This window comes from Capsella rubella, unplaced genomic scaffold (assembly GCF_000375325.1).
Source record: "Capsella rubella cultivar Monte Gargano unplaced genomic scaffold, Caprub1_0 scaffold_5, whole genome shotgun sequence".
Taxonomy (NCBI): Eukaryota; Viridiplantae; Streptophyta; class Magnoliopsida; order Brassicales; family Brassicaceae; genus Capsella; species Capsella rubella.
In genome coordinates this window covers 5,546,666-5,558,300 of record NW_006238919.1, presented here as the reverse complement: position 1 = coordinate 5,558,300, position 11,635 = coordinate 5,546,666, and the positions used below count along the sequence as shown (strand labels likewise).

Here is an 11,635-nt window from a genome sequence, read left to right as displayed (position 1 = left end):
ATGTTAGAAAATTTTTTGAGACATAAATTAGATAGATTTATATTCTCAAAATTTCTTACTTTTGATTTATTCCCGTTAAATCCCATTATATTTAGGTTTACATTGTGTAAATATAATCATATATATATTTTAAACATTCACTAAAAACTATAATCTGTTATTTATATATTTGTTAGTATAATCGATAATTAGTAAGTTTTTTAACTTTCAATCAATTATCTTTTTTAGTTTTATAATGTATAAATAAAAAAGACCTTTCATATTCATTTTTGAAAAACTTATTTACATAGGTTTAAATATTAAAATTAAATGATAAAATTGTATAATTAATTTTAAAAATTAAATAATAAAATGAGGTGGATGATGATGTGGCTTAAGGAGAAGAGAGAAAAAGCTAACTTTATATATATAGATACTTGTCTCTCTAGTTCATAAAACTCATCCAAAAATAAATAATATCGTTCAAAGAAGGAAATTAGTATACATTAATCATATATAGCTTAAGCAATATTAGGAATTTCTCTCCACTTCATTAGATCTAGGTATTATTTTAATTATATAGCTATATGATTTATCATTTTTGTAAAATATAATATATATTTTTGAAAAATATTCATATTAGCTAAATTACCCCTTTTCAAAATACCCTTTTCTATTCATTTTCAAAAATACCCCTGTTAAATATGAAAAGTTATAGAGTTTATATGGTTTACAAGGTACTTTTAGATAATAACTACTACTCGGAGATTCGATTTAAATAATTTATAACGTTTAAAAACGTTTTAAATCAATTTTACAAGGTTTTTAAAAAGTTTCTATAAGGGTTTATAAGGTTTTTAAAAGGATTTTATAAGATATTGATACAGTATTTATTAAATATATAAAAAATTATACACATCTAAAGGTAATTTGTGTTTATATTTATAAGCTTACACACAAATTAGGTCAATTTTAAATATTTTAGTGGTTTTTTTGATAAAAATTTGAAAAAGGATATTTTTGAAAAGTAGTATTTGAAAAAGTGTATTTTTGAAATTCCCCTTTTTCACAATGTTTATTATTATTTAATGTTATATTTTTGGAAGTAATATGTCATTTTGTGTTTTCATGATAGAGATAGATGTTGATCCTTGGATAAAAACAGATGGACAGTTGCAACGTTGCAAATGTACAACCTGATTTATCACGCACATGTAAGAAGTTTTATTTTTTTCTTTCATTATGAACTTTATTGGGTTTCAATATTTTGGTTATTTTTTAACTAGTAGATGGAAGCGAAAGCTATATGTATGAGCAATTATGGAAATGGTGTGCTGGACCTTTGTGTCATCTTCCAAATCTTGGAGATAAAGTCTATTATTTTCCTCAAGGCCACATAGAGCTAGTTAGTTCTCTCTCTTTCTGTCTATATCCCCTGTTTTGTTTCAATTAGGTATTTAAAACATTTTCATAAAATTCTCAGGTTGAGGCATCTACAAGAGAAGAATTAAATCAAATACAATCAAATTTTAATCTTCATTCCAAGCTCGAATGTCGTGTTATTGCTGTTAGGCTTAAGGTATGAGATAAGAAATACACATGAGCATCATTATCTTATTTTGTATATTTTCATCTCATTATATCCAGAAGTAATTAGTTAATTTTTTAATTTTTGATTCTAGGCGGAAAAAAAAAACTGATCAAGTTTACGCTGAGATTACACTGATACCAGATGCAACAGTGGGTGAAATATAATCAATTTTTTACTTTAGTCTTGATTAGATGATTCCTCTTATTATATCTAACTGATTTTCTAATATTCATTCATGTATAGCAAGTTGTGATCCCAACTCAAAATGATAGCCAATATAGGCCAAAAGTTAATTCTTTTCTTAAGATTTTAACGGCCTCAGATACAAGCACTCATGGCGGATTATCGGTCCCCAAGAGAAGTGCAACTAAATGTCTCCCTCCGCTGGTATTTTTTTTTAGTTTTTCTATTATTTGAATAAAAAATTTAAGCTTTTATTTCACACTTGTGTACTAAATATTGCCTTATTAGGATATGGGTATATCGGTGCCTACCCAAGAGATTTTTACTAAAGATCTACATGATAGTGTTTGGAAATTCAAACACAGTTTTAGGGGTACGAAATTCTTTTATTCACAAAAATATTTGAAAATCGTAATTAGTAACTAATAATTTTTTTTTGTTGAGTGTAGGAACACCACAAAGACATCTTTTAACTACAGGATGGAGTGCATTCGTAACAACAAAAAGTTTAGTTGTTGGTGTTGCTTTTATACTCCTTCGGTAAGTTTAATTTTTGGTGATGCTTTAATACTCCTTTGGTAATATATTATATAAATTTTTAACATATCTTTTGCGTATTGAGCATTGGATTTAAATGATTTACATGTGGTTTCAGGGGAGAAACTGGAGAATTACGAGTTGGTATCAGACGGGCAAGACATCAACAAGGAAACATAACTTCATCACTAGTATCAACAGAAAATATGAGACATGGAGTAATTGCTTCTGCATTGCATGCTTTTAATAACCAATGTATGTTCACCGTAGTTTTCAAGCCAAGGTAATTAAAGAACAACGTGAACTCACATTAATGATTCTATGAAATATCATAAGATTTGTTTCTTTAACATAAATGCATGTTTATATTTTGGTTTTTGATTTGTATCAGATCAAGTCAATTTATTGTCAAGTACGACAAATTCTTAGATGCTGTGAACAATAAGTTTAATGTCGAATCCAGATTTACTATGCGGTTCGAGACTGAGGATTTCTCTGAAAAAGGTACTACCATATCAATTTTTTTTTTTTCTCATTCATTCTCTATTATATGAAACATTGTTTTTTATTTACTAAGATATTCTGGGACAATTATTGGAGTTGATAATTTCTCCCCTCATTGGAAGGATTCAGAATGGCGAAGCTTACAAGTAAATTTTCATTCAAAATTTGTAACATTTTTTTTTAAATATGGTTTTGAGTGTAATAAATAAAATATGACTAATTAACTCTAATTTTCAAGGTTCGATGGGATGAACTTGCATCTTTTCCCAGGCCTGAAAAGGTTTCTCCATGGGAAATCGAGCATATACCGCCTTCATCAAATGTTCCCCAATCATTTTTGCTCAAAGAACAAGCGTTCACGACACGTTAACGAAATTGGTAAATAATAAATAGAGACATTCTTATAAACTCCTATTTCATGTGAAATTCTTTTTGTTACCTTCTCACTATTCTTATTATATATATAAAGGCTCGTCATCATCATCACCACATCTCTTGCCTCATATATTAACACAAAATCCAGAAGTGGTACTACCAAGTATGACCAATGAAGGAGGCACTAGTTTTAGATTGTTTGGAGTCTCTCTTGTCGTTCCTTCCAGAAAAAATGAGTCATACCAAGTATCTAATACTTCAAAACTCTCTCAAGAAAAAAAATTTGGTTTGACCCAAACATTTAAATTACCAAAGATGGCAAAAAGTAAGCAGTTTAGTTCAACTAAAAGTTGTACTAAGGTAAGTATAAGATCATCATATTCTTAATTTTTCATACATGAACTTTTTCACATTGTAATCCACTCACACAATTTTAATATATATGATATTATTAAAAAGGTTCAACTGCAAGGTGTAACTGTAGGAAGAGCTCTGGATTTAAGTGTTCTTAACGGATATGATCAATTAATTCATGAACTTGAGAAGCTCTTTGATCTCAAAGGCGAGTTGCGATCCCGTAACCAATGGGAAATGGTTTTCATAGACCATGAAGGAGATATTGTCCTTATTGGGGACGTTCCATGGCTGTAAGATTTTTTTTTTATTATTTATTATAAATTAGTTAATAAATTTAGAGATAATAATACATTTTTGTTATTGTGTGCATATAGTGAATTTTGCAACATGGTGAAGAAGATATTAATATGTTCAAAGGAGGAGATCAAAAAATTGAAGTATGAGAGACCAATCTCTCAAACTAAACCAAAAGCTTAAATGGCAATGTTTCATGGTGTAATAGAGGCAAGAATGGCTAGAGAAGTTCTTATTATATAAATTTTAGATATGTTCTTGTTTTCTAGTATTGTGATGTCTTCTTCTTTTGTTTTTAATTGTCAACAATGTTCATTGTTGTCGTATGTGTCTCTAATATGTATCTCTCTATACTTTATTAATAAAATAAATATCTCTATGTTCTTGTGATATTATGCTTTTTATAATAATTTTTTAATTGAAACACTATATATAGAGTCATTAAATAGCTAGAGAATTAACGTTACATATTCCAAATATATAGTTTACATATTCCAAGTGACTAAATACTTATTTCTTCGATATCTCTTACGAGAGTTTAACTCCAATAATTTATGTTACATTCAACATGCCTTGAAAAATGGGCATGTATAAGAAATAATATATAAATCCTACTTTGAAATCGAACCATTTTAACCCACAAATAAAAGATTATAGTTCTAATTGTAGTAACCAAGCTAGCACTTGAGTTGTCACTACAACATATCAATTTGAAAATAATACTTTTCAAAATTTTTAATATTTTCGGCACGAGCTTTTTATTTTAAGTATGGTGAAAAAATTGCTTACTTTATAAACTATGAAAAATTTGGTCAGCTGCCAAGTAAACTAATAGTTCATAATCATAAGTAAACTAAGAAATATATTAAAAAAAAATTACATGTGATTTACATCAAGGGATTTCTGGAGTGTTTTGTAGCATGTTCTTGGGTTTGTAGCATAGATAAAGAGAGATTCGTGGTCGTTGGTGTTAGGAGGTGTGAGACCCTAGTTTACGGAGATGTTTAATTGAATTGATTTAGTCACATATGTCACCAAAGTGTACTAACCATTTCGGTCAAAGGTCCCAAGAGAACTTCACAGTTAAGCGTGTTTATGCTAGAGTAATCTAAGGATGGGTGACCTTTCGGGAAGTGGTTGTTGGAACTGAGTGAGTAAGACCAAAACACAAGGAAAGATCATGTGGTGATTTCTAGATTCGGTAAACAAGTGTAACACCCGTGTCTGGAAAACCAGGTGGGTCGATCAACACCAGTAAGGGGTGTCGATCGACACTAGTAAGTTGGACCTCTCCATTGGAAGTTGAGTAGGATCATGACTAGTATATAAGATATATGAACCTCTCCACTCATTGCCAATTGGTTTTAGGTTGGAAGCCCACAATCTAATAGTTTATAGGTTTTTTCGTTTTCAAGTTTAGATTTTTACTAGGTTCTTGATTTTTAACTAAATTATGCATTATGTCCTCTTCTCACAAGTATAAATAAAATATAGATATGGTAGAATCTTCATAGACAACTCTCATAACAAAGCTATAGAGGAAGAAGGCACTCTTGAGCGAGCACATGACCTAATTTAAAACTTCAACGCCCACCATTATAGATAGTAGCCATAATAATTATCTATATTACCTAAAATTAAAAAAAAATAAAAAAAAAGAAATAAATTGAATTTGTCCATCTAGCCTTTATGGGGGTTTTGATTTAGGTTTTCACTAGGGTATGAATAATTATAGATATATATATATATTGAAGAATCTCCACAGACAATTCATAACAAAGCTATGAAGGAAGAAGGCACTCTTGAGCGAGCACATGACCTAAAACCCTCACCGTCCGACATATACATGCTTTACTTCAAGGGTTTGGTAAGCAAGGCCGAAACCGCAGAGCTATTGGCGGGATTTGGTGTAGCAATTTTAGACCAAGACGAGAATCTCTTGTTTCAGATGAAGGGACCTCTTCATGGCTCGGACATTACAGATTTTGAGGCTGAGCTTATGGCATTGAAGCTCGGTTTAACCCGAGCCGTAAGTATGGGGATAACTCATCTCTCAATCTATTGTGATCATGATCAAATTTTCGAATTGGTAAGTGTTTCCTTGGCTGTTAAGTTACACATGATTAAATAACATTATTTGATTCTTGTTTTTAATACATATAGGTCATGGGAAGATCTGCACCAGAGGTAAATAATATAGCCTTGTTAATGGATGATGTGCAACGCATCACACAACAACTTAAGTCTACCATACCTGTTTTGGTGACTGACCAGAATCACCAAGCCAGTTTTGTTACTAAACTTGCAATGGAAGTAATAGATTCTGAAATCACCATACGTATGTCGTCTATGACTTGCAGCATCTGTCTCAATAATAATTTCAAAGCTGAGGATATATTAATTTCAAGTCTTTTATGCGGTCATCGGTTCTGCAAGGAATGTGTGAAACGATATATAGAAGTTAAGCTACTCGAAGGAGCTGTACCGCGATGTCCTTATTATCAATGCAAGTCTATGCTAACTCTTAGTAGCTGTGCAAGTCTTTTGATCACACCAAGACTACAAGAGATGTGGGAAGAAAGGATCAAAGAGGAATCAATCCCTATGGCGGATAGAGTTTACTGTCCAAACACTAACTGCTCGTGTTTAATGTCGAAAACCGAGCTTTCTAAATATACCATTCAAGGTTGGTGTTGTTGTGTCAAATGTACTATACCCTTTTGCATCAATTGCAAAGTCCCGTGGCACGATAACATGTCATGCAACGATTACAAGAGATTAATGGGTACGAATCTTACAACAGAAGATAGAAAACTAAAACTTCTAGCCAATAGATTGATGTGGCGTCAATGTGAAAAGTGCAAACACATGATCGAACGTTCAGAAGGATGCATTCATGTAACATGCAGGTTTCGTAACCACACTACCAATATCTTATAAATCGCATTAATATATATCTAATAATCTGATTATGTACTTCGTAATGTGTTCATATATATATTTGGTTTGATATGTATAGATGTGGATACTCGTTTTGCTACACATGTGGAGCTGAATGGACAAAGGAGAAAGGTTGCTGTCATAAAGAAGAGATGGATGCAGACTTACATTGCATAGGTGTAATAGTTGTTAGTATCATTGTAATTGTTTTCCTTGTAATTGCCAGTATAATTATTTTTCTCATTGTGCATTATGTACATCGATAAAAAATAAAATAACTGGTTTTGTAGATGTGATTGGTATTTGAACTATAATTGTGATAGGGGATGGATATACCATTAGCATGGTTACTATTTACAAAATGTTTAAATTGGAATAAGAAAATTGAGCTGAGGTTTCAGAAGCAATAGACAAAATCTCACATTCGTTAATGAATCAAAGACGAGATACGAGCCTTTTGGATAAAGATATAAAAGTCAAAATCGTTACTGTGTTGTGGCCGAAACAACACCTGATCACAATGTAGAGCAATCTTGTCGGGCACAAGTCCGAGACAAGTCATTGAGATCGAGGTCCACAAACAACACAAGCACAACGACCTCGAACCTTAAAGAATCCCTTCACATGTCTTCGCAAGAACAACGTCTACAGCTCGAGTTGAATGGAACTGGTAGTGCCAAAGAAGCGATTCTCAATGCATCTAAAAAGACAAGAAAAAAGGAGAAAAAGGCGGAGGACGGGAGGAGGAGGATAAACAGACATGAGTCCGGTGTTGACCAATGTTGACCAACGTTAACCAAATTAAAAAAAAAATATTTTTGATAAATAACTGAAATTAATAAACTACTACATAATTTTACAAAACAATCTAACAATTTTTGGTCAACGTCGGTCAACATTAGTCAACGCCAGATTCTGGCAAAGAAAGCATCAGAAATAGATACTAAATAGTTATGATATTGTACACATAACTCATGTTTGTTTATGCATGTCCTTATGAAATGACAATATTTCATATTGTTTGCATATGTGACCATTGTGTTGGCGTATACTTTGTGTAGCTGACGATCATTTTTTCGAAAGAGAAGCTCGCAAGGAGTCGTGTGTGCTCCGCTATTTTTTCGTTGGAAAGGTTTAAAATTGTAGTTATCCAGATTCTGAGCCACCACTAATCAGAAAGGAGAGGAGACCTTAGAGCATCCTCAATGCATAATCTTTAAAAGTGAATCTTATGATTTCTTTAATAATTTAATTGAAAAAGTGGATCTTATAATTTCTTTAGTACCTTATATAAGGTACCTTACCTTATATATAGGGTTGAATTATGTATTAAATTTAAATTAAAATTAGCTAAGAATCAGGTTAAGATTCAACATTGAGGATGGTTTTAGGATAAGTTGCTAAAACAAAGGGGAGTAGAGGATCAACCTGTTAAGTAGAATTCCAAAGAAAGACTGTTGACAGCGAATGGAGACATTTCTTTGGCCCCCGTCAAATCAAAATAAAATGCGAGCAGGTTTAAGCTCGGTAGAGGGTTCGAGAAATAGGGTCCTGCCCTTCAGATTCTCTATCCTTGTATGTTTTGTTTGTTAATCAAAGTAGTTTCATATTTTCAGGATTTATTTCCAGTTGTAACTGTTTTGGATTCCTTAAAGTTTAGGAACTTGATGGCAAGTGAATTGACTGGTACCATAACACATGAAATATCCAAGCTAACAAGGTTGAGAGAACTGTAAGCATCTAAAAGACTTAAACATCAATCTATATAAGTAAACTATCTATATATCCTAGTTTAGCATAAAAAGGAAATACTTAAAAGAACGATTAAGAAGCTTCTCAACCATGATGCTTTCTAGACGATACTTGATGACATATCGTGTATCACACCTTTCTCCTTTACTCCAATCTAAGTTCTTTTGTAAGATACTAAATTGGTTTTCACTATCAGAAACTTAAGCAGGAATCCGAAGCTCAATCGCATCATATCCACACTCTCATCAGCTAAGGATAGAAAGCAAATCTTTAACACAATTGTTGTAAGAACTCTTTCCAAGTAATGAATAAACATATCAGATTCCTTGTAACAATCTCTCTATGTCATGTAGTGTGTGACTAATATGATTGCAGCATATATTGTTTTGCTCCCCTCCTTGTTTGTTTACACATTGTAGTTCTGTTTTAATAACTCTGTTTTAATATTTCAAAGATTTTTCTATAACTATTCAAGATTTCTTGCTAGAAAAATAGAGTTCTTGTTCTTGATCATAGATCTTAACAAAATTGTCTCAATATAGTTAAGTTTATGTGTCTTATTTCTTTTGACCTCCATATCTATATTTACACACAAAGAAATACTAATGAAAGAAATAAAAACTATACAATATATATATACATAACCTTATAAGTAATCATCTAGCAACCAAAAACAAACAGATTCATATATATGTTTGAAGTTTGAACTACTAATTAATAGCAAATTAATATATAAAAATTATGAGTTTTGTTGTTTCTTGAAACGACGAGTCCTTCTCCTCTTGTTAGAAACATAGTCTTGTAAAGCTTGAAGTTGAAGAAAGAGTTGATTATATTCATCAGCTGTTCCAGTCTCATCTGCCAACACTTTACCACACCAATTACACGACCTGCAACATCAAAATCACAAATATAGTAAACAACTAAAAAGATAGAAATATATAGAAATAGAAAACAAATTGGTGAAAGAATGAAACAGAAACATACTTGACAGAACCATTGGTTCCTTCACGACGAACAGGAGTTTTGACGCAGCAGTGACCACACCACATCCTTTCTTGTTCTTCTTCACCGTACGTTACTTCTGAAGCCATCGTTCTTGGTTCAACACAGCAACAAGAAACACTAGTTTATGAAAAGTAGTATAAGGTAAGTTTGTTGTTGTTGTGTTTAGTTATATATATAGAGAGGAAGAGAAATCTAAAGGTGATTGATTCCTATTAGGATTTGGAAAGTTGTGTGTAAAAAGGAAAGTTTCTAGCGAGTTAAATTAGGAGATTATGTTGTCTTTGTTATATAGGGTTTTTGTTTAGAACCGACTTGGAGAACAAGTAATTTAGTTTTTGTTTATTCCGACGGACACGTGTTTGATTATTTGAGCGTGACTTTTGATTGAGCGTGGTCAAATCTTTAAATTATAAGGAAAAAGTAAAGACGTGTGTAAGTAATTTAGGTAGCTTTATGTGCAAGTAATTTATAGAAGTCTCTATTTTTGTTATATAGTGTAATAAATAATTACAGTAAAACAACAATATGTCACGTTATTTTTTATTTAAAAAGGTAAATTAAAACTAAACAAAAAAAATAAAGCAAATTAAGTAAACAAATTTTGTAGGATTTTTATTAAGGAAATATATTTTGGTTTGGGTTGACAAATTAGTGGTTCATGTTTAGATTTTGTGATTAAAAATAATTATATTTCGGTTTGGGTTGATAAATTGGTGGTTAAGGTTTAGATTTTGTTATTAAACAAAATTATATTCCGGTTTGGGTTGACAAAATAGTGGTTAGAGTTTAGATTTTGTAATTAGATGAAATTATATTTCGGTTTGGGTTGATAAAATTGTGGTTACGCTTTAGATTTTGTAATTAAACGAAATTATATATTGGTTTGGGTTTAAAAAAGAGTGGTTAAGGTATCAAATTAAAAAGTGAGAGATTCGGTTTTTCCGGATTGGGATGGAATTTAGTAAGAAATTTGGTTTCTGCGGATTGAGATGTCGTTAAATAAGAGATTCAGTTTTTTTTCTAATTGTATAATTGTTTTTTTATACTAGCTTGGTTACTATATTTTGGCTTTGTTAGCAAAACCTTTTAAAGGTTTTTTAGACTTTTGTTGTGTTGACTTTTTGATGTTAATAATAATAATTCTCCAGTTTGACCAAAAAAAGAACAAAAAAAAATATGAATTTTGGAAGAGAAGAGTCATGTTTTTTCAAAATAGTCAGAATAAGTTAACTCCTGTATATAGTTAGATTACACTACTCTTTCACTGAGTAGCCATATATGGGCAATAAAAAGATACATCGGTTAACCTTTTTAAGAGTCATAAGCAAAAGATATAAAACAATGTACATTGCTTTACAACAAACAAAAGAGTGAAGCTCCTCTATGTGGTTCGCTGTCTTAGTCTTCGGCTGCTGGTCTCACCATTGTCAGAGAGTTGGCCCCAAACACTCTGAGACTTTCCTTCTCCGCTGCTACTTGTTTCGTCATAACCAGCTACCGCCTGTAGTAGCTCGGACTGGAGGTTTGGATAGTCATCTTTGAGATCTTCATAAGTTTTTGTCTGCAGAACAGCTATAGTTTCCAAGACAGCCATTAGAAAAAGAAAACTTACAGAAGATTTATATCAGCATTGTCTCGTAAAGCTGTATCGTGATTGTACCTTGTAGGTTTTCAGCAGCGAATTTTAGGGAAACGCTTTTTAGTTCAGTTGCATTATATCTGTCTGATAAAGCTAAGATCTTGGATACGGAGCTGATAGATATGCCTTTGCAGAGGTGAGATTCACACAATAGTCTGAGCCTACTCAGATTGTATTTGTTTGCAGCTGCCAAAAGCTTTACGATCAGTGTCTCATCGATTTCAGACAGCTTTAATAGGTTAAATGAATGAGCCGTTACTGGTTCCACATCTCCCGAGAGAGAGTCTTTATACATGAAGTGTAACAAGGCCTGTATAAGGTGAAACATTGCCATGGATAAAATACCGACAAATAATACACAGACGAGAAAATGATTAAAAGAAGCTATAAAACTCGAAATTCGTACCTTGAAGACTTTAGGTTCCAAATCACTGATCACTAACTCATTGTTGTTCGCTTCCAGTATATTGTAAAAC

At 31.7% G+C, this 11,635-nt stretch overlaps 2 protein-coding genes and 1 pseudogene across 2 annotated transcripts in view; 2 read left to right on the top strand and 1 right to left on the bottom strand.

The window, feature by feature from the left end:
* Positions 1–1,144: 1,144 nt before the first annotated feature.
* LOC17886112 lies at positions 1,145–4,016 on the top strand (annotated as a pseudogene).
* A 1,587-nt stretch (positions 4,017–5,603) lies between these two features.
* On the top strand, positions 5,604–7,170 carry LOC17887509 (probable E3 ubiquitin-protein ligase ARI10). The gene is made up of 4 exons (XM_006292774.2): positions 5,604–5,909; positions 5,984–6,729; positions 6,840–6,948; positions 7,084–7,170. The coding sequence occupies exons 1-4, from the start codon at positions 5,604–5,606 to the stop codon at positions 7,168–7,170; spliced, it is 1,248 nt and encodes a 415-aa protein (XP_006292836.2).
* Positions 7,171–10,722: 3,552 nt separating this feature from the next.
* LOC17887499 (BTB/POZ and MATH domain-containing protein 6) overlaps positions 10,723–11,635 on the bottom strand; it is a 3,588-nt gene continuing 2,675 nt past the window's right edge. Inside the window, exons 2-4 of the mRNA XM_006293283.2 lie at positions 11,566–11,635; positions 11,181–11,469; positions 10,723–11,092 (exon numbers count right to left, since the gene is read on the bottom strand). The exon at positions 11,566–11,635 is cut by the window's right edge and continues 342 nt beyond it. Coding sequence (XP_006293345.2) covers positions 10,902–11,092; positions 11,181–11,469; positions 11,566–11,635 — 550 coding nt within the window. The 3' untranslated portion in view covers positions 10,723–10,901. The remainder of the gene's footprint in view (positions 11,093–11,180; positions 11,470–11,565) is intronic.

Coding starts and splice junctions, on each gene's coding strand:
- LOC17887509 (XM_006292774.2), top strand. CDS start 5,604: ATGAAGGAAGAAGGCACTCTTGAGCGAGCACATGACCTAAAACCCTCA. Junction 6,730..6,839: donor TGCATTCATGTAACATGCAG/GTTTCGTAACCA, acceptor TGATATGTATAG/ATGTGGATACTCGTTTTGCT. Junction 6,949..7,083: donor ATTGCATAGGTGTAATAGTT/GTTAGTATCATT, acceptor TAATTGTGATAG/GGGATGGATATACCATTAGC.